This window comes from Drosophila innubila, chromosome X (genome assembly GCF_004354385.1).
Source record: "Drosophila innubila isolate TH190305 chromosome X, UK_Dinn_1.0, whole genome shotgun sequence".
Taxonomy (NCBI): domain Eukaryota; kingdom Metazoa; phylum Arthropoda; class Insecta; order Diptera; family Drosophilidae; genus Drosophila; species Drosophila innubila.
The window spans coordinates 31,450,973-31,473,492 of record NC_047626.1 but is presented as its reverse complement, the minus strand read 5'-3'; the positions used below and the strand labels follow the sequence as shown (position 1 = coordinate 31,473,492).

General features: G+C 36.9%; 1 protein-coding gene across 4 annotated transcripts in view; it reads left to right on the top strand.

Moving 5' to 3' along the window:
* LOC117779647 (rab11 family-interacting protein 1) overlaps positions 1-20,601 on the top strand; it is a 35,861-nt gene extending 15,260 nt beyond the window's left edge. Inside the window, exons 2-8 of one of the 4 annotated variants that reach the window (XM_034615937.1) lie at positions 12,763-12,907; positions 12,997-14,355; positions 14,395-14,882; positions 16,081-16,229; positions 16,297-16,457; positions 16,752-17,034; positions 19,986-20,601. In XM_034615937.1, the coding sequence (XP_034471828.1) occupies positions 12,763-12,907; positions 12,997-14,355; positions 14,395-14,882; positions 16,081-16,229; positions 16,297-16,457; positions 16,752-16,791 (2,342 nt within the window). In that variant the 3' untranslated portion in view covers positions 16,792-17,034; positions 19,986-20,601. The remainder of the gene's footprint in view (positions 1-12,762; positions 12,908-12,996; positions 14,356-14,394; positions 14,883-16,080; positions 16,230-16,296; positions 16,458-16,751; positions 17,035-19,985) is intronic. The other 3 variants (XM_034615922.1, XM_034615914.1, XM_034615930.1) reach the window with 3 other exon arrangements.
* Positions 20,602-22,520: the final 1,919 nt, after the last annotated feature.

Below are 22,520 nucleotides of genomic sequence, written 5' to 3'. Positions count from 1 at the left end.
TCAGCCAAAATATGGCCTACTATGAAAATGAAGAGCTAAGATAAGGATTGACATACTAACTATGAATCCTGCTACCTTTGATCCATGTACCTGCATTGATTAGCAAATTAGAAGGGGCAAGGCTTTCGGAACGAACGGTATTTAGTACCACACAAGTGAAAATGAATTCCTCTGATTTAAAGATGCCGGCTGCGTGCAAAGTACATCAAATAGCTGGCGGAAAAATGATTACTAAAATTACTAACCTAAAGGTGACTTCAAACGGAGAAAGAGGCTAATAAAATGGTACCTGCTCTGCTCGTTTCTTCTGCTCAAGCCATTCTCGCTTTTGCTTGCGGTTGAGGGTGTACGCCAGTCGAGCACGCCGACAGTAGGACACCTGGTTCGTACTCTTTTACGTGCTGATTGCCGTCACTAATGGGCTGGCTCAGGGTATCAGGCCAGTACACGCGAAACTATGAATAACTAAAGTTTTCGAGTCACTGTGTTATCAGAGACTACGTTATTAATGCCCTGGGTTGAATCCACATATCACTGATTATGACTTCAGATACTATCAATTTATGCACTCTACCCACCTAAACAAGTTTAATATAATAAACTTTAATATAATAAACTTGTTCAAAAATTAATTGCAGCCCTGATAAAATCTGCAAATCGTCGTAACCGTAATCGAGCGATGCCGCGTTAGTTCAGGAGGCATTAATAACGTAGTCTGCAGTGATAAGCACAGACTCATGAAACCGAAAGTCAGTTCATAGATTCATGCGTGTAATTCTTTGATAACCTGATTCAATGAAAAATGAGGCAAACAATCAACTTTATAAAAAAGAGCACATGGGCCCAGGGCATCCCATCATCATCGATGCGTGCCTGACTGCAGCCGCACCTCACCAGCGACGGTAGCTGTGGTCGTGGTGAAGAGAGCGAGCAGGAAGTGATTCCCTGTCTTTTATCGGCTTTTCCGTTTAGGTCACCTTTAAGGTTAATTAATTTTAATGAAATCATTTTCATATTGTTCTGTTTGATGCTTTGCGCAATGACATCTTTAAATCAGAGAGGTCGATTGTTTTCATATTTGGTACTAAATATAGTTCAACAATTTGCTAATCAATGGAGTACAGAGTGGATCAAAAGAATAACAGGATTCTGCAGTTAGTATGTCAATCCTTATCTGCGCTCTCATTTTCATAGTGACCATATTTTACAGACATAGCTGATTCACCACCTGAAACAATTTTTCCCTCGGCGCATTTAACATTGCGCATTGCTTGTCGCATAACAAATTTAAGAATTCTCAACATGCACTTTGAGTTCACTGTTCTACTTTCGACACCCGCTTTCGAGGGTGTCGCAGCTACTGAGACACAAAATAGAGAACAAAAACGACGATGATGAATCCGCTAACGTGTGGATATTACTGTTGTACTGCTGCCCTGAGACCAATGCTCTCAAGGTGTTACTCGTTATACATAATCTCAAAGATACATATAACACAGTACAATTCAAACGCTTTCAAATTGCTTTGATCGCTTTGTATTGTATGTATTTTTTATGTATTTCCTAACTGTCTTCAACGACAGTTTGTTCAACACATTTGTTAAACTCTTTTTGTTAAAAAAAAAAAAAACAAAAAATTTAGCTGCAAAATCTTGAGCAAGGTAACGATGTTTATGTGATCTTTCTTCAGTTGGTAATGACTCTTTCTGTAAAACTTGCCCTGCTCTAATAAATGCTTAACCACGAGCAAAGTTAAAGTCCGTTAAATGAAAAGCATCATTGCGGACGGCAGTTCGCGTTAGTGACGAAAGCATCAATGAAGGGTGCGAAAGGCGACTAACAATATATGGGTTACTAAACTTTTCTTATTCACCTGGGTCATGAGATACTGGGGTGAAGTGGAGGGTAAATTTATATGATCGCAGCTTATGGAGCCGTTGGGGCCTTTTGGTACAAATTTTTATTTTTAAAATTTTATCAAAATACGCGTCGATTGATACCTCGATGACCCAAATCCGACATCATCTCGTCGTCTCAAATGAAATAAAAAAGTCAGTTTGTTTGTTTGTCTGTTTGTATCAAAGCGCTAAAAGCTTAATGTAATGTTGTTCTACGACTTTTGAAAATCGCTAGTTTAGCGGGAAAACTAAACCCGCTAAAATTGAAACCTCAACAGTTTCCAAACCATAGAAGCTACAGATATGTTCATATCATTGGAAAGGAGTTTAAGGGCATTTAAACTTTTTTGTAAAGTACTCAGGTAACATTTTGCAGGTGATATAATGTTTCAAGCTTACATTTAGGCGATTTCTGACAAAACGGCTTTAACGATTTCTGTTAAATTTTAATCTGCTGCAATACGTACAATTTAGCGAAAATTGGCATTTGGCACTGCGCAAAAAGTAATTTTTATGTACAAAGAAGTCACCCTTTTTGCTCACAGTGCACAATGCCAATTTTCGGTTTTTTTTTTTAATTTATATTTTTATTTTAAATTTTTATATTAAACTGAATTTTGTTCGTCACGAAATTGGATATCAGAAATTTTGGGGCTAGAAGTTGCTTTCGTCACTAGACTTTTACCTCGTGTAAAGGTTTTTTTTGTGGGATTTGATAATACACATCAGCAACAATCAGTGATGCCAACTCTTCAGGGCTTAAGAAATCTATATCAACGCTAAAAAAAAAAGCTAAACAATTTTAATGAAAGACGCCCCATGCCCAAATATCTCAGACTCTATGATAACTAGAGACACAATTTTTAATACGTAGGTATTTCTAAGTATTAAAATAATAGTAAATTTGCTATAACGTTTTCCTCCGTCACCTTGGGATTGCCAATTCTAAATTAAGGGATCTCGCATATAGACCTCTTACGGTTTTTTCTTGTATTGAACTTTGCTAGTGTTAAATACAGTATACCTAAAGAGAATGAATCATAATGGATTAGTTTTAATGCAGCATGTACTGATTACAATAATGGAATTTAATAAATTTTGGAATGTAACCAGTAGGTTAAAACAAAGCCATTTTAACCTTCAATATATATTTAAGCCTGACGCATCTGAAACCCCTATAACTTGATTTTATGTTTGCGGATCAGCTTACGATAGCGCCGGTCCAAGCAAATTCATAACATGGAACAGTTTTTTTACAATTTTACGTGGAAAACATGTTTTCAATTTTAAGAGCGCAACATTACGCACGTCGAGCAAAATATCGAGTGAGGAGAATGCCTCCAAAACAACCAAATTTCAAAGTTACCTTTCCATAATCAACGCTTGTCTTTTTTGCCGGAATTTTTCCGAAAGGATCATTGCTGCATCGTTCTTATTCAAAGACTATGAAACACTTCGAAAAATTATGAAAAATTCGGAAACACGATCGCTTAGCTCCATTCAATATTCAATAACTAATTATGACAAATTTGCACTGTTCGAAGAAATCCAGGAATGCTCAGCCCAAGGTGAAGTTACTATATGTGGCGTTTTCACTACAGCTGCGCTTTTTCGAGGGTCCAAGCGTGCTTGCAAACGTCGTTTTCTATCTCTTTCTAGAGCGAGCTGAAAGTAGTGTATGCCCCCTCAGTATATTAGACGAAGTCACCTATATATAAATAGACGAAATCGTCTCTCAGAGTAGGCGAGAGAGCAAAATTGTTTTCAGTACACTGCGAAAAAAAACTATGACAATTATGACAACCATAGCACTATGGCGTATTTCAGGAAATAAGGTGGCAAAAATCTGTAACTTTTTAACCCGGTGAGATATCGGTCTAAAATTTGAAATATATATTCTTAACACTTTAAAGAAAATTTTGACCAAAAAATAAAAGAAGGCGTGGCATAGAAAAGGGCGTAAATTAAGGTTGAAACGCAAAATGTCATGTTTTTCAACATTTAATAAGATGCAAAAACAAATTTGAAAAAAATTTTTTTAAAAATTACAATTTTTTTTAATTTTTTGTTTTAAAAAAATTTTAAAATTAAAAAAAATTAGGTAAAAAAAAACTTTTTGTTATTTCTTAGGTCAATAAGTCTATTTTACAGTTAATTTGAGCCTTTGCCATGACACGCCTATTTTTATTTTGTGGTCGGATTTATCTCTGAAGTTTTCTCAGTATATATTTCAAATTTCAGACCGATATCTCACCCAGTTCAACAGTTCTTCCCATCAACTCCAGCCAAACCTTTGAACGTTTCAAATTATTTGCTCCTAAGCATAGGCTATCTCTATGGCGTAACATTGCACAATACCGTGGGTTGTCTTACTAAAAGTCAAAAATCTCCAATGGGGCACGAAAGTAGCAATAATTTTTTTTTTTTATCGCTTGAATATTCACAGAATCAAAAACAAAAGTCAAATTTGGTGAACTCGACTGGACTCGGTATAATAAGGATTGACATACTAACTGCGAATCCTGTTATTCTTTTGATCCACTCTGTACTCCATTGATTAGCAAATTAGTTGAACTATATTTAGTACCAAATATGAAAACAATCGACCTCTCTGATTTAAAGATGTCATTGCGCAAAGCACATCAAACAGAACAATATGAAAATGATTTCATTAAAATTAATTAACCTTAAAAGGTGACCTAAACGGAGAAAAAGAGGCCAATAAAAAAAACAAGGGGGCTCCGCCCCCTGCTCGCTTCGCTCGCCTACCCCCGGCTCGCTTCGCTCGCGGTGAGGTGCGGCTACAGTCGAGCACGCTCGACAGTAGGATACCCTGAGCCCATGTACTCTTTTATAAAAGTTGATTGTTGCCCATTTTCAATGGGCTCAGGGTATCAAAATTACACACGAAACTATGAACAACTTTCGGTTTTCTGAAGTCACTGTGCTTATCACTGCAGACTACGTTATTAATGCCTCACTGAACTAATACATCACTCGATTACGATTACGACTTGCGATTTACCAATTTATCAATTTCTAATTAATTTTAAATAAGTTTAATATAATAAACTTTAATATAATAAACTTGTTTAAAATTAATTAGAAATTGATAAATTTAAATCACAAGTCGTAATCGTAATCGCTTAATCGATGTAGCGTGTGTCAAGAGTAGCCACAAACTACAACTTTGCTCAGCCTGCAATCTGGCAGCACCCATTTTCCTCTCTCACTCTCTCCCACTTACGCAACAAATTCAAGCCTGCCAAAGGCTGCTGCAGTGCGCGCGAAATTTGAAATAAAAGGCAATGTCTAATTTTATGAGATTCTTAAAGCGGAAAATGCTAAGTTTTTTTTTACAACGATAATAAGCAGATACTTATTATATATATGTGTAAGGAATCGAAAATATTAATAATTAAAATTATTATTTTGCAGCTTTCAGTGCTCGGCAAAGATGCAAGAGTAGTGCTGCAAAATGATCGCTATTTCTCTCATGCAATTTCATACATACATAGCTATCAGCTTCTGCTGATTTTGCCATCACAAAAATACATATTTATATATTAACACAATTATATTTTAATCAAATTGTATATTTGTATATACATAAATTATACATTAACATTTTCATTACATGACATCGATAATAGTTTTGCTTATCGCTTAATTCTTATTTGGTACCAAAAAAAAAATGGGTACTTATTCGTTCTGTCTTTGTGCGCGCCTTGCATACAAACGTGAACATGCTGGCTCGCTCGCACGTTTGATTTGCCATCCAAATGTAATTATTCAACTAAATCTAAATTCCGAAATAACTTCTTTATTTATGGGTCAATCGCTTTGAAACTTTCAGGGTCGTTTAATACGCATACTTCTCAACTGATTGTTCAGTTAGGGAGTGCTATGTCAAAAATTGCGCCTGTAAATCGTTATTTTTCAATTTGTGGGCGAAGGGGGCGTGGCATCAAAAATTGGAAACAAACTTGACCTGCGTATGGTATTCACAAACCTGCATTCCAAATTTGAAGTCTCTAGATCATATAGTACTTGAAATCGAAGCCCAAAAGAAAATTGGTACTATTTCTTACTGTGTTTGTGCGCGCCTTGCATACAAACGTGAACATGCTGTCTCGCTCGCACGTTTGATTTGCCATCCAAATGTAATTATTCAACTAAATCTAAATTCCGAAATAACTTCTTTATTTATGGGTCAATCGCTTTGAAATTTTCAGGGTCGTTTAATACGCATACTTCTCAACTGATTGTTCAGTTAGGGAGTGCTATGTCAAAAATTGCGCCTGTAAATCGGTATTTTTCAATTTGTGGGCGAAGGGGGCGTGGCATCAAAAATTGGAAACAAACTTGACCTGCGTATGGTATTCACAAACCTGCATTCCAAATTTGAAGTCTCTAGCACTTACAGTCTCTGAGATCGACGCGTTCAAACAGACGGACAGACAGACGGACAGACGGACAGACGGACAGACAGACGGACAGGGCTAGATCGACTCGGCTGTTGATCCTGATCAAGAATATATATACTTTATGGGGTCTGCCACCCCTCCTTCTGCCTGTTACATACATTCTGCCAAACACATTATACCCTTTTTTGCCCATTTTCAATGGGCTCAGGGTATAAAAATTGAAAGAGCAACACAAATATGTTAATTGGAAACAGTTGCATTACTGTGACTATTACTGCCCGCGTGCCCTTCTGAATGGGATATTTTAAAGGTGCAGTAGTATGTTTGGGTGTGTGTATAAATGTCGCGTGACAAAATTTACTCAAAGAACTAGTTGGAAAGGTTGTAGTCGAGACTCCGACTATAGGAATACCCTTTACATACATTTAGAAGCATGTATTTCTTTAAAAACAGCTTTAAATGCCGTTCCAGATATGCCTCCATCTCCATGTTACATACACTCCAATGAATGTAATATACCTTTCCACTTATTTTTAAAGTAACGGGTATAAAAACACTTGACAGCTATTAAATAAAAGTACATTTGTAGACAAGTTATGCGACCGATCTTTAAGAAGTTTTCTATCAAATGCTTTTAAAATTTTGAAAATATCTTTACTGTCTCAAAAGATATTATTTTGCAACGCAAAATGAGAAATGGCCCCACTGTGCTACGGTCAATTGTAAGACGTTTTCACCAAGAAACCATAGTTCTCGAAGAAAATAATATTGAAACCCACATTCTTAATCTACGCTCAATTCTCAGATGTTTCTCCTAGTTCTGAAATAAATTCCTAGTCCCCGCTTTTTGAGTTTAAAAATGTATTTTTTCGAAATTGTTATCATGCATGTTATCTTTAGTGTTTTTAGTCCAATCCTGACAATGGTGTTAAAGCTCATGTCAGGATCAGGACTTTCAAAATTATATAGAATTATCATAGGATCAAAGGACTAATTGTCCTTAAAACATAATTTTAGTCTAAAAACACAAAATTGTTCAACTCAAAAAGCGGGTAGTTGAAATTGATTTTAGAACTTGTTGAAACATCTTGACCGTAGATTACGAATGCGCGCTACCATTTTTTTTCCTTCGAAAAAATCGATGCACCCTTATGTACATGATTCAGTTTTAAATTTATCGTTTATTAATTGAATGTTTCAATCTCATGTTTTTTGCTAATATATTGGAAAATTTGAATCGACAAAGCCGCCTACCTATTCAAATAAAAATAGTGATAGGTCTCCTACCTCCAAATATAAAAAAAAAATTTATTTACGACTGCTAAAAAGGGATTCAAAAAATTCGTATGGGAAGTGCCTATTGTGTTCATATGTACTGAGATGCCAATTGTTTTTAAACCTTGTATTTGTTGTTGTTTCGTTTACAAGCATTTTATATATACGCTTATATATACATCCGTATTGTCATTGCACCGTACATATGGTTATGTACATATGCACATTCATAAATGCATGTATTTGTTAGCATTGAGCTAGTTGACAAAGCCGGCAGTATACTACCGATTCACCTGCTGTCATACCTCGCTCTCTCTCTCTCCCACCCACTCTACAAATGTATCTGTGTGTTGGTGGGTGTGTTGCCCACAATTCATTGATGACGCCAGCGCTATTCGCATGGCTTCTGTTTGCTCTTGGCAACCTCTCAATTACGAGTCAAATACTTTGTAGCGCCGCTCGCCGCTCTTTCTTCGTTTTACGCTACAAAAATATCGAATTATGAACAATATAAGGTGCAACTATTTTATCAACGGTTTTATAAATGAAGATCGAATGGCGAACGTTGAACAACTCATTCTATTTTATAGGGCGCCACTGTGCACAGTGGGGAAAATCGCCACCACGGATATCGCCTGTCAGTTTTTTTTTAATGTATTTTATGTAAATCAATAGATATTCTTTGTATATCGCCATTCACCTTTTTTTCTCTATGCATTTTATGTATGTAAATCAATAGTTATTTTCAGAATGTATTTATTTTAATTAAATGTCAATTTTTTTAAACAAATTTTTTATTATAAAAAGTCTTAATCAGGGGGGCCACAGAAATCAATTTTCGGTTGGTTTCGATTTCTGTGGCACGACTGGAATGAAATCCAAATATATGCTTTCACTTCATATTGTTGTTGTGTATTGCGATCCTTGTCCCTTTTGAAGAGAAATGCACTGTTTTGTACAAACATCGAACATGCAAAAAGATAATTACATTAAGAAAATAGTAAATTTTCTAACCGATATCACAAAAAATGCAACCCGATAGTCGCAAAATTAATAAGATTTTTTATAAAATAAGGAAATATACCTTTAGATGGCCTCAAAATACTCTATATCGTTGCTATTTAATATAGTTACAAATTATCAAAGCAGTTACAAGTTGAAACAAAGCTACCAGCTGCTTAAATTAATGTACATATCTCACTAAAAATGGTAAGTACATACCAACCGACAAAGCTCAGTGGAATCAGGCTATTACTCTTATCGTATATTGGCTCCAAAATTTGTCTTTGTAAAAACTAGTGACGTAAAAATATATAAAAAATATGTCAAGTAGATTTTCACGGAAACGATTACAAGTTTGTTGCCTTTAAAAGCTCATAGCTGCATAAATATAATCATTAAAATTAATTAAATGTTCAATGAAGTATTGGTATAGATTAAAAAAAAAAGCAACACGTTCGATTTAAATTAAATGCCAATGTGTTAGCGGTCTTTCTCACTGTGCTGTGGCAGACAGTCAGAGGGGCAGCCAGCCAGAGAAACAGTCAACATTTCGGCATTGTTGCTGCTCGCTCTCTCAGTTACTTTGTCGCCACCTCTCTCTTCGTTTTGTTTGGTTTTTGGCGCTGTTTGGCATATTTTGCTTTTTGCCATTTCTATTTTTGCGATGCAGCGCTGGCAGCTCCAATTGGGGCCCTCGGAACCGGTTTCTTGTTAGCTATCAATATCAACTATGTATATTTAGTGGTTAATTTCTAGCCTATTCTATTGTTCCTAACTGCTTTCTGTTGACTGTTGGCTGTCTACTGCTGTCTTTAACCTCAATTATCTACAAGCATATACATACACATATTTGCTGCTGAACTAAATGACTCAAAATGTCATTGCAAAAACTTCCCAAATTGGCTTAAGTTATGTGGTCAACGAAGAAGTCGACAACAACAGCATCGGGTCTAAAACAAAACGGTAAAAAGGTGAACGAAACAAAAAAAACTGTTAATGTAATAATAATTATTCGGCATCACGACGCCCACAGTGGTCAGTGGGTAAAAGGCAGTCACTTTGTCGTCGACTTCACTCTTCTTTCACTTAAAATGAGCAAAAAAAAAAATACTAGTCAGATAGGCTATAGTCGAGTCCCCGACTAAGGGAATACCCGGTAAATTCTTTTAGGAGCTTGTATTGCTATTGTATTAAAGCAGTCATTGCTGCCGTTCTGCTTAACCGATCTTGATTAGGTAGGATTGATAATAATAATAGATAACATTAATAACCAAAAATAGCGTTAAAATTTAAAACAGACTTTATCTGCGCGGGACTTAGGCTACGCGCACAGCTGAAAAATAGCTGAAAAAAGCGGAGCTGAAAGCGAAGATGATAAAATCAAACATGTTTGGTTGATAAAACCGAGCTGAACTGAACGCTTCAATGTGCGCACTTGCTTGAGTGCAGTGTGTTTGATTTTTTCCTTTCAGCTTCGTTTTCAGCGAAGCCTTAAAGAAGTCTGTGTATCTATAGTCTAGGGCGGACAGACGGACATGGCTATATCTACTTGACTGTTGAAGCTTATCAATAATATACTTATGTACTTTAAAGGGTCGGAGATGCCTTCTTTTCCCTGTTACATACACTCCAATGAAAACATTATTCCCTTCCACTTATTTTTAAAGTAATGGGTATAAAAAGAGAGTGAGTGAGCAACAAATTTGCAAGGCTGGCAAATATGTAACTATACTTTTCTATTGAACACTTTTCACTTTACTGTTTTTGCTGCTTATGTTTTTGTGTGGTTACGAGACTGAATTTTGCGTAATTGTGTTGTGGAATCCACAACTTGTGCAATTAGTATTTAAATACCTTTTTATGAATGTTGCGTTGGAAATGAACAAGACGTTTCTTCATTGTCTTGAATAACTAACATGAGAATCTTATCTACTAATGTCCTTTCAGTTGTTGGAAGATTTATATCGTTATTATTCTAACTTGTCATGCATACATACAAAAGCTCATGGGACCAGTTTTTTAATGTCCCTATCAAAGCCGGCCTTAACGTCTTTGGCTACTATAGCTTTAACATATTACAAATTTAAAATAAAATTATTTTTTAATGAAAAGGGCATACAACCAAGGCTGCAAACCGGTTCTGAACCGAACCTTGTAGAACCGGTTCGGTTCGGGTTCTTAATCAGCCTGAACCGGATCATGATCATTTTTTACTTTGCGAACCCTAACCTGAACCGAACCGCTTTCTAAAATAAGAGGTTCGGTTCGAAAAAACTAAATAATTACATAAATTTTATGGTTTTCTAATATAATATTCTAAGTCATATTTAAATTTTCAAATAAATTTAAATTATCAAAATTTAATTTCTTTGAAAAAAAATTTTAATTAGTTCAAAATGTAGAGAAAAATGTTTACCAATACAAATATTTTTTGTATGAAATTGAACCAAGGCTCGAACCTAAACCTTGGTGTCAGGGAGTATGTAAACCAATTCGCCAACTGAACCGATGTCTTGCTCTATGGTTCGAATCGCCGAACCGAACCTTTAACAAAATTTTTGAGATTTAAGTACCACTTTGCAGTAAAAGCAATAATTCTCATAGAACATATAAATACTCAATATAGAAAAGGTCATAAAGAACATTTCTGCATTATTACCTCAACTCGTATATTTTGTGCTATGACAGTCCTAAGGTAAATGCTCGGTTATATATTTATATTATATCTTATATTATATATTACCATTGTTGTAATTTTTTCTGTTATATTTTATGGATTTCTAGTGTTACTAGCCCCAAAGTACTTAAAAAGTGAAATTTTTTTTATTGAGAAACTAGTTTGGATACAACTTGCAGACTCAGCTAGTCGTCCTGATCAAGAATATAAATCATGTCTTTGCGGTAACAATATCAAATTTTATAAAGGATAGTTTGTTTCTTATTTTGACTTTTAAAGTACGATGGTCTATTAAGACTTATGGCATCTCTGTTTAAGAAATTTTATACTTTTTAGATAGCTGTATCTCAAAAACTATAGCTGCCACAAAAAGAATGAGGATAGATTTGAAATCAGCGACCTCACATTTGTAACCAACAGGCATAAAATTCCATGCAACAAAAAAATTGAATTTTGTTCTCTTGTTTTATCATCGAGAAAAAAACAAAAAATCAGAAATTTAAAAAACCCAGCCGAAATTCAGAGATTTTACAAAAATAAAGATTTTGGTGTGATTCTTTTATTTCAAGGTCCATTATAAGTTGGTGTTTTTTTAAATCATTTACATTCCCTGGGTATAATATCATTTGTCCCGAAATTAATATAAGAAATTTTGTGAGTTTAATATTTGTACTTACTAATTCTTACTTATATGATAACATATATTTATATACAGATGTGATTACTGTATGATCTTATCTTGTATGACAGTTTGAACTTTTTATATACGCGTGTAATATGTTTGCTACTAATTACATACAAATGTACGTATGCGGTATGTCTGTGCATCAATTCTCGTCTTTTATACATCCCTATATAATCAGAGCTGAGAAGCGGTGTCTTCAATTGCTTATGCATATATGTAACTGGACTGGAACCGACTCGTCTTGACTTTGAACAATGATGCGAATTTATGCTCAACGAACATGCCAAAAGCAAAATTATTGTGGTTTCTACCGGATGCTCTGACTATAGCATTACTTTTAGTTTTGGATTTGTCGAGGTCACGAGGCGCTCTTGGATAAAACTCAACGCGACTTGAAATTAGCTTTTAAGGTCGCCAATAAAGTAGCGAACTAAAAACTGAGTCACTATCCATGTAGATTACAGCTGAATTATATTGTATTTTTGGCGACATTTTTGTGGGATTGTGGTGCTGTGGTACATATTTGTGGTATTGTATGATATAGTACTGCTGGCGAAAATGAGTCGGGGAAACTCAAAATTTTTATATCTTGCATTTGGTTAAGATATCTCAAGAAACAAATTTGTTATAAAAAATATTTCGGGTACATATCTATGAAATTAGATATCTGTATCATTGTTTGAGTAACTCTTAACGTCACTGTTTTTACGACTATGCCCGCCCATATGATATATCAAAATATAATTATTAAATGCAAATTAACTTCACTTATCCTATTATTTGCCTTTCCATTTACAGTGCAGCGCGCACGAGGACTTCTGACCAAGGGAAAAAATGGCACCAACAACTGTTTTGTCACAATTGCTCTGGGGAAGGAGAAGTATCAGACATCGGTTAAGGATAAAGCCGAGTCGAGCGTCAACTGGAACGAGGAGTGTGAACTGTGAGTGCAGACGACAAATGTGTAGTCCATACATGTATATTAGCACCACTTACCGGACATTGAAACGAATTTGATTTTATTGCTTTTAGGAAAATTCCGGATCAAGGCAATCGGGCAGAATTGACGCTGACGTGCCTGCATCGTAATAATCTGGGCATTGATGAGTTTCTTGGCCAGGCAACGCTACCGCTGAAGGACATGGATGTGTACGACAGGCCGCGTGCTAAGTGGTGCAAGCTAGAAAGTAAACCGGGTAAAGAGAAGAAAAACAAGGAGCGCGGCGAACTGGAGGTACGCATAGCGTTTGTTGTCAAGTCCGGTTCGCTGACTGATCTTAGCAAGAAAGACAAGCACAAGTCTTCCATAGGCCAGTTGGCCAGTTCCGTTGGCGGCAGCCTGCTCTCCATTGGTCAAGGCGAGAAGCGCAAAAGCATTAAGAAGCTAGCAGGCTCGCTCAGCTCAAAGCTGCACATCCGCAGCAAGAAGAAGCACGCTGATGGCGATGAAAGCGGCTCATTCAGTGGATCTTTTGCAAGCATTGGTACCCCCAACAGCACTTCCGGATTGGGCGGCATTGGTGGCGGTAGTGGTCGCCGGCGGGGCCAACTAGCTGGCGAAGCCGATCCCGGCGTTATTAGCGAAGACGAGGACGAGTTTGTGTTTGATAATCTGTCCCACAAGAGCTCTGGCAGCTCGCTGAACATACAGCGCTCTGGTCTGCAGGTGCCAGTCTCTAGTGCGATAACTAATTTTGCTCCACGCAATCCATCGCCGCTGCTAAGCAACGGAAACGACGTTTCAAAGGGGAAACTCAATGGAGGTAAGCCCAAATTGCAAGAGATACTAGACGAGGATCCAATCGTTGCGGAGATGGAACAGCTTGAGCTCGATTTTAGCGTTCGTGCGCGCACTCTGCCACCTCCCTCGAAGCCGCCACGTACCCCGCAAACACAGCAGGAGGCGGAAATCGAAAGTGATCGTAATGGGGAAGGAGAAGTTCAGATAGAAGCGGTGTCTCCAAGACCCGTTTCGGAGCCAAAGCCATCCCTCAAACTGGATGAGTGGGAGTCAAAACTCTATGGAGGAGACAAGTACCTTGAGATTGGAAGCAGCGATTCTTTAAAGCGTCGGAGCTGGGAAACACGTGTACCTCTGCCGGCAACCACCGAGGAGCCCCCACCGCCGCCATTAGCAAGCTCGTCCTCTAGCTCGTCAGACACTGAGCTCGATGATGAAGAAGAGATAGAGGAACAAACGACCAAGACAACGCCGCCACGACTTTTGTCAACTGAGGAAAGTAAGAGTAACTCCCTCTTCTCTCCCGATGTGGAAGCACGTAACTTTAATTCGTTTAACGCAAGCTTTGCCAAGTTTGAGCAACGCAATAGCACAGCAATCTTTGCGGATGAGCAGGCTTCGCATGAGCCGGTGCCAAGCTCATCGCCGGAGTCAACGCTGTACTCCGTCGAGTCACAGACGCTGTCAAGTGTGCGGCCCACGCCACAGCCACGTCTTACCAGCAGTGAACAATTGAAAGCAATGTCTTCGGCACTAGCCAAAGCAGAGATTGCTGCTGAGGAGGAGGAAGCTGCACTTAAACGACGAGCTGAAGAGGATGCGCGCCTGGAAGCCGAGCTGCGTTTGAATGAACAGAGGTTGCGTGAAGAGGAGGCGGCCTTGAAGCAGGAGCTTGAGGTGCATCAGGAAGAACAGTGTCGTCGTGATGCGAAGCGGCGAGAAGAGGATCAGCGACTCTTAAGCTTTGCCAAGCGCTCTACCTCTCTGGAGGAACAGTCAAATACAGAGCCACAGAAAATTTCAGAAGTCGCGGCGATTGTGGCTGATGTCGATCCAAGCATAGATCACAACTTCTTAACGCCGGAGCAATCGCCCAAGGAGTTCAGCAACAACAGCGGTGACAGCGGCGAGCGCTGGGAGAAACGACTGGGAAAATTTAAATATGGCAATAAGCGAGGTGAGCTGTTGTACCCAAAGACACCACAATTTGACAAATATAAGAAGAGCAGATAAGCTCGAAAATAAATATAAAGAAAAACAGAACTTAAACCAAGAACCCAGCAAACCTATCCAGCCACTAATCCTCAATCTACCTCACTATTCCACCTCGAATCTTATCCTACTCGGCGACACGGGGGAGTGCGGTGTGTGTGCGCGCAGTTGTAACCTACTGGCGATTTCAACGACCAATCAACTAAATATCGAACCAAGCAATCGAACCAAGCTATTTTCCAAATCAGCTGTCATCTGCGCGTCATCCTTTCGATGCTTCCATTTTATTCTCCTTCTCGTTTGCCATGCATTTTTTTTCACTAAATATCTCTCACTTTTTCTCCATTATTCTCGCGCCCGCTTTGTTTCCAAATTTTGTTTGTTTACTTTAATTTTTTGGTGTTTTGTTGCGTATATGCATCCGCCAGTAATGTTTGTTAGTAATTTATATTGCGAACTGGTTACAGTGCTATTTTCTGCCCCGTAAGAGCGACTTTTCAGTCATCCAAATGCTACAAGGGACTAATAAGTTTATTTCTAACGAATGTAATAGACCCCATAAAGAATAAGTAGATAAGAAACCCCAACTGGCAACTGTGGGCAACTTCGTCTGTCTGACAGATAACTGTGAGCGATCCTGATGTTTTCGTTATATGATTCTTTATAATATCTTAAGGTATATATGTATACTCAAAGTGTGAGCAAATAATCTCACATGCAATTGTTTTTAGAATAGATTAAACTTATAGACGTAGGTTGAAATTATAAATATTTGCATAAATGTTTGACACCACAGGAAAAAAGTTGGGGTCAAAAGGGTAAAAAATGTGGCTTTTATTTATTTAACGATAGTTATAGACCAGCACTATTTTTAGCCCAATAGTTTGGCTTCGTCGATTTGAAGTTTCCAATATACAAGCAATAAACATGATTTTAAATAAAATAAACTCTACTCGACTTAAAAGTAAAGAGACGATTCAAGCACCAAAATTACTCATAACATTTGTATTGCTTTTTTGCAAAACAAATGAAATGATTCTGGCAGATAGATGAGTTAGTTTAGTTGAACCATTTGTAACGACATTTTTAATATATATGATACTTTCACAGTGTGTATGGCTATTTGACTTCTGATTTTGTTTCTCGCTCTTTTTCGTGCACAGACAAACAGAATGTTACTGATAGTAACTCGCCAAGTCCCAAGTCCACGGAGCGCATCATTATTGGGCACGAAAAATCCGGCTCACACGCGGAACGTCGATCTGAGATCTCTGCTCAGTTGGCCAAAAAATACGAGGGCAAGTCGCGTGAGGTATGTAAATCAATGTATTTTGGTTTTTTGAATATTTACGACTATCCTTACACTCTGTTTGCTGCAGGAGTTGATGCTCATCGCTAATGGAATGGAGAACGAGGCGTTGTTAATGCGACAGCGCGTTAAGGAATTGGAGGACTATCTGGATAATTTGCTGTTGCGCGTTATGGAAACGCACCCGAAGATCTTGCAAAACCCTTATTCGCGCACCACGTCGGCCAAAAGGTATCTTGAATAGTTCGAGCTTGGACATTTTTTTTTGCTGCTATTCACTTGCTTCCTTTGATCATGTTTATGTGTCCTTTTCTCTCCATCTTTGCTTTTTTTTCTTTCCATTTTTGTCTTGTTTTGTTCTCGCTTTGTATTCGTTTATCTTAAATTACTGCACTACAAAACACCCGCTCAGTAAGCCTCATCCGGCTGCATATGCACCACTTGTACTGTCTAAGTTTTTTATTTCTTACCTATATATAAATATATATATTTATATATGCATTTTACGTATTTCTCTTTCTTTAGTTATAAAAATTACATCAATATGAATGACTTTTTAAAGTAAGTGCTGTGAAATTTGCGCATGTAGTTGCACCCACGCTTAACAAGCAACAACAAAACTCATATGCACCCGAACACACAACAGCTAAAACCAAGAACAACACCCCTGAGAACATCAGATCAGCAGCACTAGCGGCAGCAACAACAACCTCAACATCAACAACAAGAACACCAGCATCAGTTAGCAGTAACAGAAACATCCGAAATCTGAGCAATGCGCTGAGTTGCTGAGATCCCTGACAAAAGAGTAAGAAATTTTTGTTTGTCTGTTGCTAAATGTGCTTTCAACATCAATTTAAACTGTTGCCGAGAAGATTTCCAACTGTCTATTTACCCTACTCGTCAGTCATTTCCTAACGGTCTTCATCTATATCTCTTCTTATAACTTTAATTTGCCTTATATTGATAGTTTCAGTGTGCTCTTTTTAAACTGCACATCAAACACATTACAATTTTATTACATTATATCACATTTTATATATGTTTTGGACGTTTTTGTCAAGCGGAACAGAGCTGCGCCCGTATTGCAAAACTGTAAAATCTAAAATTTAAGTCAGATTCGACTAGTTTTGGGCTGACGTTATTGCCAAAGAATGTCACTAAAATGTTAGTAGGACAGACTAGCTAACTCCACCATGGTGGATCTCATTTTTAGACCAAGATCATCAAAATCCATTCACGTGAATTTTGGGCGCAGCTCTGTTCCGTTTGACAAATAACGTCCCGTACATATATATTCGTTTAAACTATATGTACGCTAATACGAACGCTGATAATCGAATTATCGTTAATAAAAGTTAAAGTAAATAAATTAAAATTATCTTAACATTTTTATATTAATAAATTTAAAAAAAATATAGTTGAGTAATTCTTTTATCTAAATGTATCTTAAATCGTCCACTATTTGGGGATTCTTTTTCTTTAAGAGGTTGGCCGCCGCTAACAGACCGTTTCCAAAGTATAAGATACGTATACAGGCCTGTTCCGGTTTTCACTTTCGGCAAGATTTGCCTGTTTTTATTTTAATGTGAATATATTTTGCGCATTGAATTCACTTTGAGTAGGTGAATTTAAGTCCAATAAAATTATAAAATATAATTTTAAAATGTTTGGCCCAAATGCAACGTAAAAAATTACAACTTTTTAAATCCGATAAAATAGGAAGTGAAAACCGGAACAGGCCTGATAGTTTCTCTTTAAAAATGGGAAGCTCGATTTTGATTTTAGACGATTTTGACGAAAAGTTTTTAGAAAAATAATACCAAATATTTAATCTTTTTTATGTCATGGCTGTATGTAACATACAACTGTATATGAACACTGATATATGCACGTATTTGTTTGAGCATGTTCCCTGTAGTTCCAAAAGTCCATTTGCTTGATTGTCCCTAACGCTGTCCCTGATGTTGTTGTCATTTTTTGACGTTTTGTTCTAAGTTTTGTAATAATTCTGCCACACTGCTTGTTCGCACTTTAAAATTGGAGACATTTGCTAAGTTATTGTTAAGCAAGAAATTTTAAGTCCATTGGCGTAATAGTTAGAGTCGCTGACTTGCCACAAACAGACCTAATTCAGTTCGGGTTCATGGGTTGGAGTTTCGCTCTGAACAGTGTGAATAAAAATAAAATTTAAAAAAATACTAGATCGTTCAAAAAGTCCCAGCTGTCAAAATTTGAGCGCAATCGGACGCTTCGCTATCGAGTTAAAATTTTTATTGTGGTGCAACTTTTTGATTTTTTTAAAAAATGAAAAAAGCTGAATTTCGTGTTTTGATTAAACACTGTTTTTTGATGGAAAAAAATACCGTGGAAGCGAAGACATGTCTTGATAAGCATTACGGCGTCTCTGCTACAGGTAAATCAACCATTTGCGATTGGTATTTCAACTTAAAACGTGGTCGTACGAGCACCAAAGACTGGAAACGTTCAGGAAGACCATAAGTCCGTCAAATCGTGTTGACTGATCGAAGAGTCAAAGTGCGTGAAATTGCTGAGACTGTGGGCATATCAACTGGGTCGGCGGTTTCGATTTTGCATGACCATTTGCATATGAAAAAGCTCAATGTAAAATATGTGCCGCATTTTTTAGATATTGAACAAAAGGAAAAACGAGTTGCCAATTCCAAGTCGTGTTTACGATATATCGATATATCACCATGCATGAGACTTGGATCCATCACTACATTCCGGAGTCCAACCGGTCATCACCTGAGAGGTGAGAGGCCGGTGAAAGCTGTTCAAAGCGTGTGAAGGCAAGTCGATGGGCTGGTAAGGTTTTTGCCAGTGTATTTTGGGATGAACATGGTATAATACACATCGACTATCTTAAAAAGGGTAAAAATGCAACAAAGAATATTACTCAGCATTGCTTGATCGTGTAAATGACAAATCATGACGAAAAACGCCCGCATATGGCAAAGAAAAAAAAAGACAATGCACCATCTCACAAAGCCGCTTTAACGATGGAAAAAATTAAAGAATTGAGCTGAAAATTGCTTCCTCATCCTTCATATTCCACAGACCTGGCCCCCAGTGACTACTACCTGTTTTCAAACTTGAAAATATGGCTCCAGGGAAAAATATTTTACTCCAATGAAGTTGAATGGGAAACTGAAGCCTATTTTGAGGGACTTTCTTCCGACCATTACAAAAAAGTCATCGAAATGTTAAAAGACCGTTGGACTAAGTGTATTAAGCTAGACGGAGACTATATTGAATAAATATATTGATTTTTGAAATAGAAAATGTTTTTTCATTGTCAGTCCGGAGATTTTTTGAACGATCTAGTATACATACACGCTTCGTCAAAGTTTCATACATGTAGTTTTAAAATTTAAAAATTAAAAAACAACAATATAAAAAAACATCAATAAAATAATCAATTAAAATATTTTATTTTTTTACTTTAACGCCTGGGGATTTTTCGGCAGAGTTCCACGAAGAGTCCCTAAGGTTTTATGTGAGGAAAAGGGAGGTTTCCTCTGTCCTCGATTTTAGGACATCACAATGTTAAAGTCCTTAACGTTTTTCATACAAGGTCCTTAAGTTTTCCCTATTGATTAGGGACAGTTCCTCATGGATACCTCAACTTTTCTTTGAGGTCTGGAACTGCTGGGTATACATACAGATGCTTAGATTAGTTGATACCACATACGTGTCCGTTTAATATATCGCATTTCTTATTTTGATATCTTTCAGCGGCTAGTTGTCACAAGAGCAGGCCAAACTTCGTTCGAAGCAAGCAGCTTATTGTCAGAGTGGAGAGAGGATGAAGCTGATGAGCCGCGTTTAAATTAAGCACCATCAATTAAACACCAAGTTGCCTTTGTCTTTAGAGAAATTCAAGTGCTTTCTTATTGTATTTTTTAGCATTACACTCAAAACTCTTAGAAATTAAGTTATTTTTTTACTGGATGACTATTAAAAAGTCTGGAAATCCATAGCCTTAACTCTTTCTGTGTGCATTGAAGTTTTGTAACATGATATTCGGTCTTTCTTTTTTCGTGTATTTGTATTTAAAAGAAGTTAAATTATATTATTTGTAAAATGTAAATGATTGTAATCAATTCGCTAAATTATTGGTTAGACAATTGTGGAGTGTTTTGAAAATTTGATGAAATTATTTAAAAGTATTCTTTTTTTTGCATTTTAAAATGTTTTTGTGTGAAGAAGTCTGCAATTTGTAGCTAAGTAAGTCTTAAATTATTTATGTACTAGAAGTTAAGTGGAGGAAAAGCAATAAGAGCGAAAGGAAAAATACATACAGCTACACATTAAATGTTGACTAAATAATTTTACTTTTAAAACAAAAAAATTGTTATTATAATGTCGTGGTGGGGGAATGTTGTTTTTGGGGGAGGGGGGTGTGGGGGTTATTCATTCTGCGACTTAATGGTTAATTGGAGGAATTCAGTAGGAAATGTAATCAGCAATACTTTATTTGTGATCGATCAGTAGTCAAAACCTGCTGAATGACAAGCCTTTTCATAAAAATGTTGCATCTCTATGCCGTCTCTGGCTGGCTCTCGATATTCACAAGTTATAAAAATGCATTTATTTTATTTTCGTAATTTCAAAATACTGCATCAAGGACATTTGGATTTAACTTGCAAATTATATATTTATTTAAGCCAAAAAACGTAAACAAACACAGAACAGGCTGCTGTTTGTCATTAAATACACTAGGCAACAAATTTTGACTTTTTCTTCTGAATTTAACCAAACCGACATTTTTAGATTTATATGGGGCCCCAAACGACCAAATTTTTTTTTTTATTTGAATGGCACAATTTTTTGTTTATAATTTTTTAAAATTTGGCCTTTTTTCGATGCGTTTTTTAGAGGTACGCCCACTTTGAGCCCATTGAAAATGGGCAAAAAAGGGTATAATGTGTTTGTCAGAATGTATGTAACGGGCAGAAGGAGGCGTGGCAGACCCCATAAAGTATATATATTCTTGATCAGGATCAACAGCCAAGTCGATCTAGCCCTGTCCGTCTGTCTGTCCGTCTGTTTGAACGCGTCGATCTCAGATACTATAAGTGCTAGAAGCATTAAATTTTGTATGTAGGTTCCTGGATACCATACGCAGGTCAAATTTTGGATGCCACGCCCCCTTCGCCCACAAATCGCACAAAGTGATTTACAGGCGCAATTTTTAAGATATCACTCCTTAACTGAACAATCAGGTGGGAAGTAAGTCTATAAAGCGACCCTGAAAATTTTAATGCGATTGACCCATAAATAGAGAAGATATTTCGGAATTACATTTAATTCAATAATTCAATAAATACATTTGCATGGCGAGTTGAACGTGCGAGCAAGACAGCATGATACGTTTATATGCAAGGCGCGCACAAAGCCAGTACGAAATAGTAGCCATTTTTTTTTTTTTTTCGGTATCGAGTAAGAATCTAGCGATAAGCAAAAGTATTATTGATAACATGTATTGAAATTGTTGATGTATAATTTATGCAAATCACTGCGGACGGCAGTTCGCGTTAGTGACGAAAGCATAACGAAGGGTGCGAAAGGCGACAAGCAATATATACAGCTAACAATGAACATTTACTATGACTGTCCGATCGGGATCGAGTTATATACCGATCGAAAGGTTTATTCCTAACTTACACAATGGCAAACTTTTTCTAGCTCACCTGGGTCATGAGGTACGGGAGGTAAGTGGGAGGGGAAAAATTTATATGATCGCAGCTTATGGAGCCGTTGGGGCTTTTTGGTAAAATTTTTTATTTTTTAAAAATTCTTATCAAAAATACGCGATTGATACCTCGGTGACCCAAATCCGACAACTGGAACAAAGGATAACCAAATTTTAAATTTTTTGTGGACTTCTCAAATTGACATAAAAAGTCAGTTTGTTTGTTTGTCTGTTTGTATCAAAGCGCTAAAAAAGCTTAGATGTAATGATGGGGATCTATTCCATTTCGAAAATCTAGAAATGTTTGTTCTACGACTTTTTGGAAAAACCGCTAGTTTAGCGGGATCGCTAAATCCCGGTAAAATTAAAACGTCAACAGTTTCCAAACAATAGAAGCTACAGATATGTTCTATGTATCATTGGAAAGGTAATGTTTTTAAGCTTACATTTTGGAGATTTCTGACAAAACGGTTTTGTTAAATTTTAATATAATGTAATACGTACAATTTCGCGTTTTTGGTATATGAAACATAAATTTTGGTTGAGGGGTTTGGAAGATATTACCTGTTAAGTGA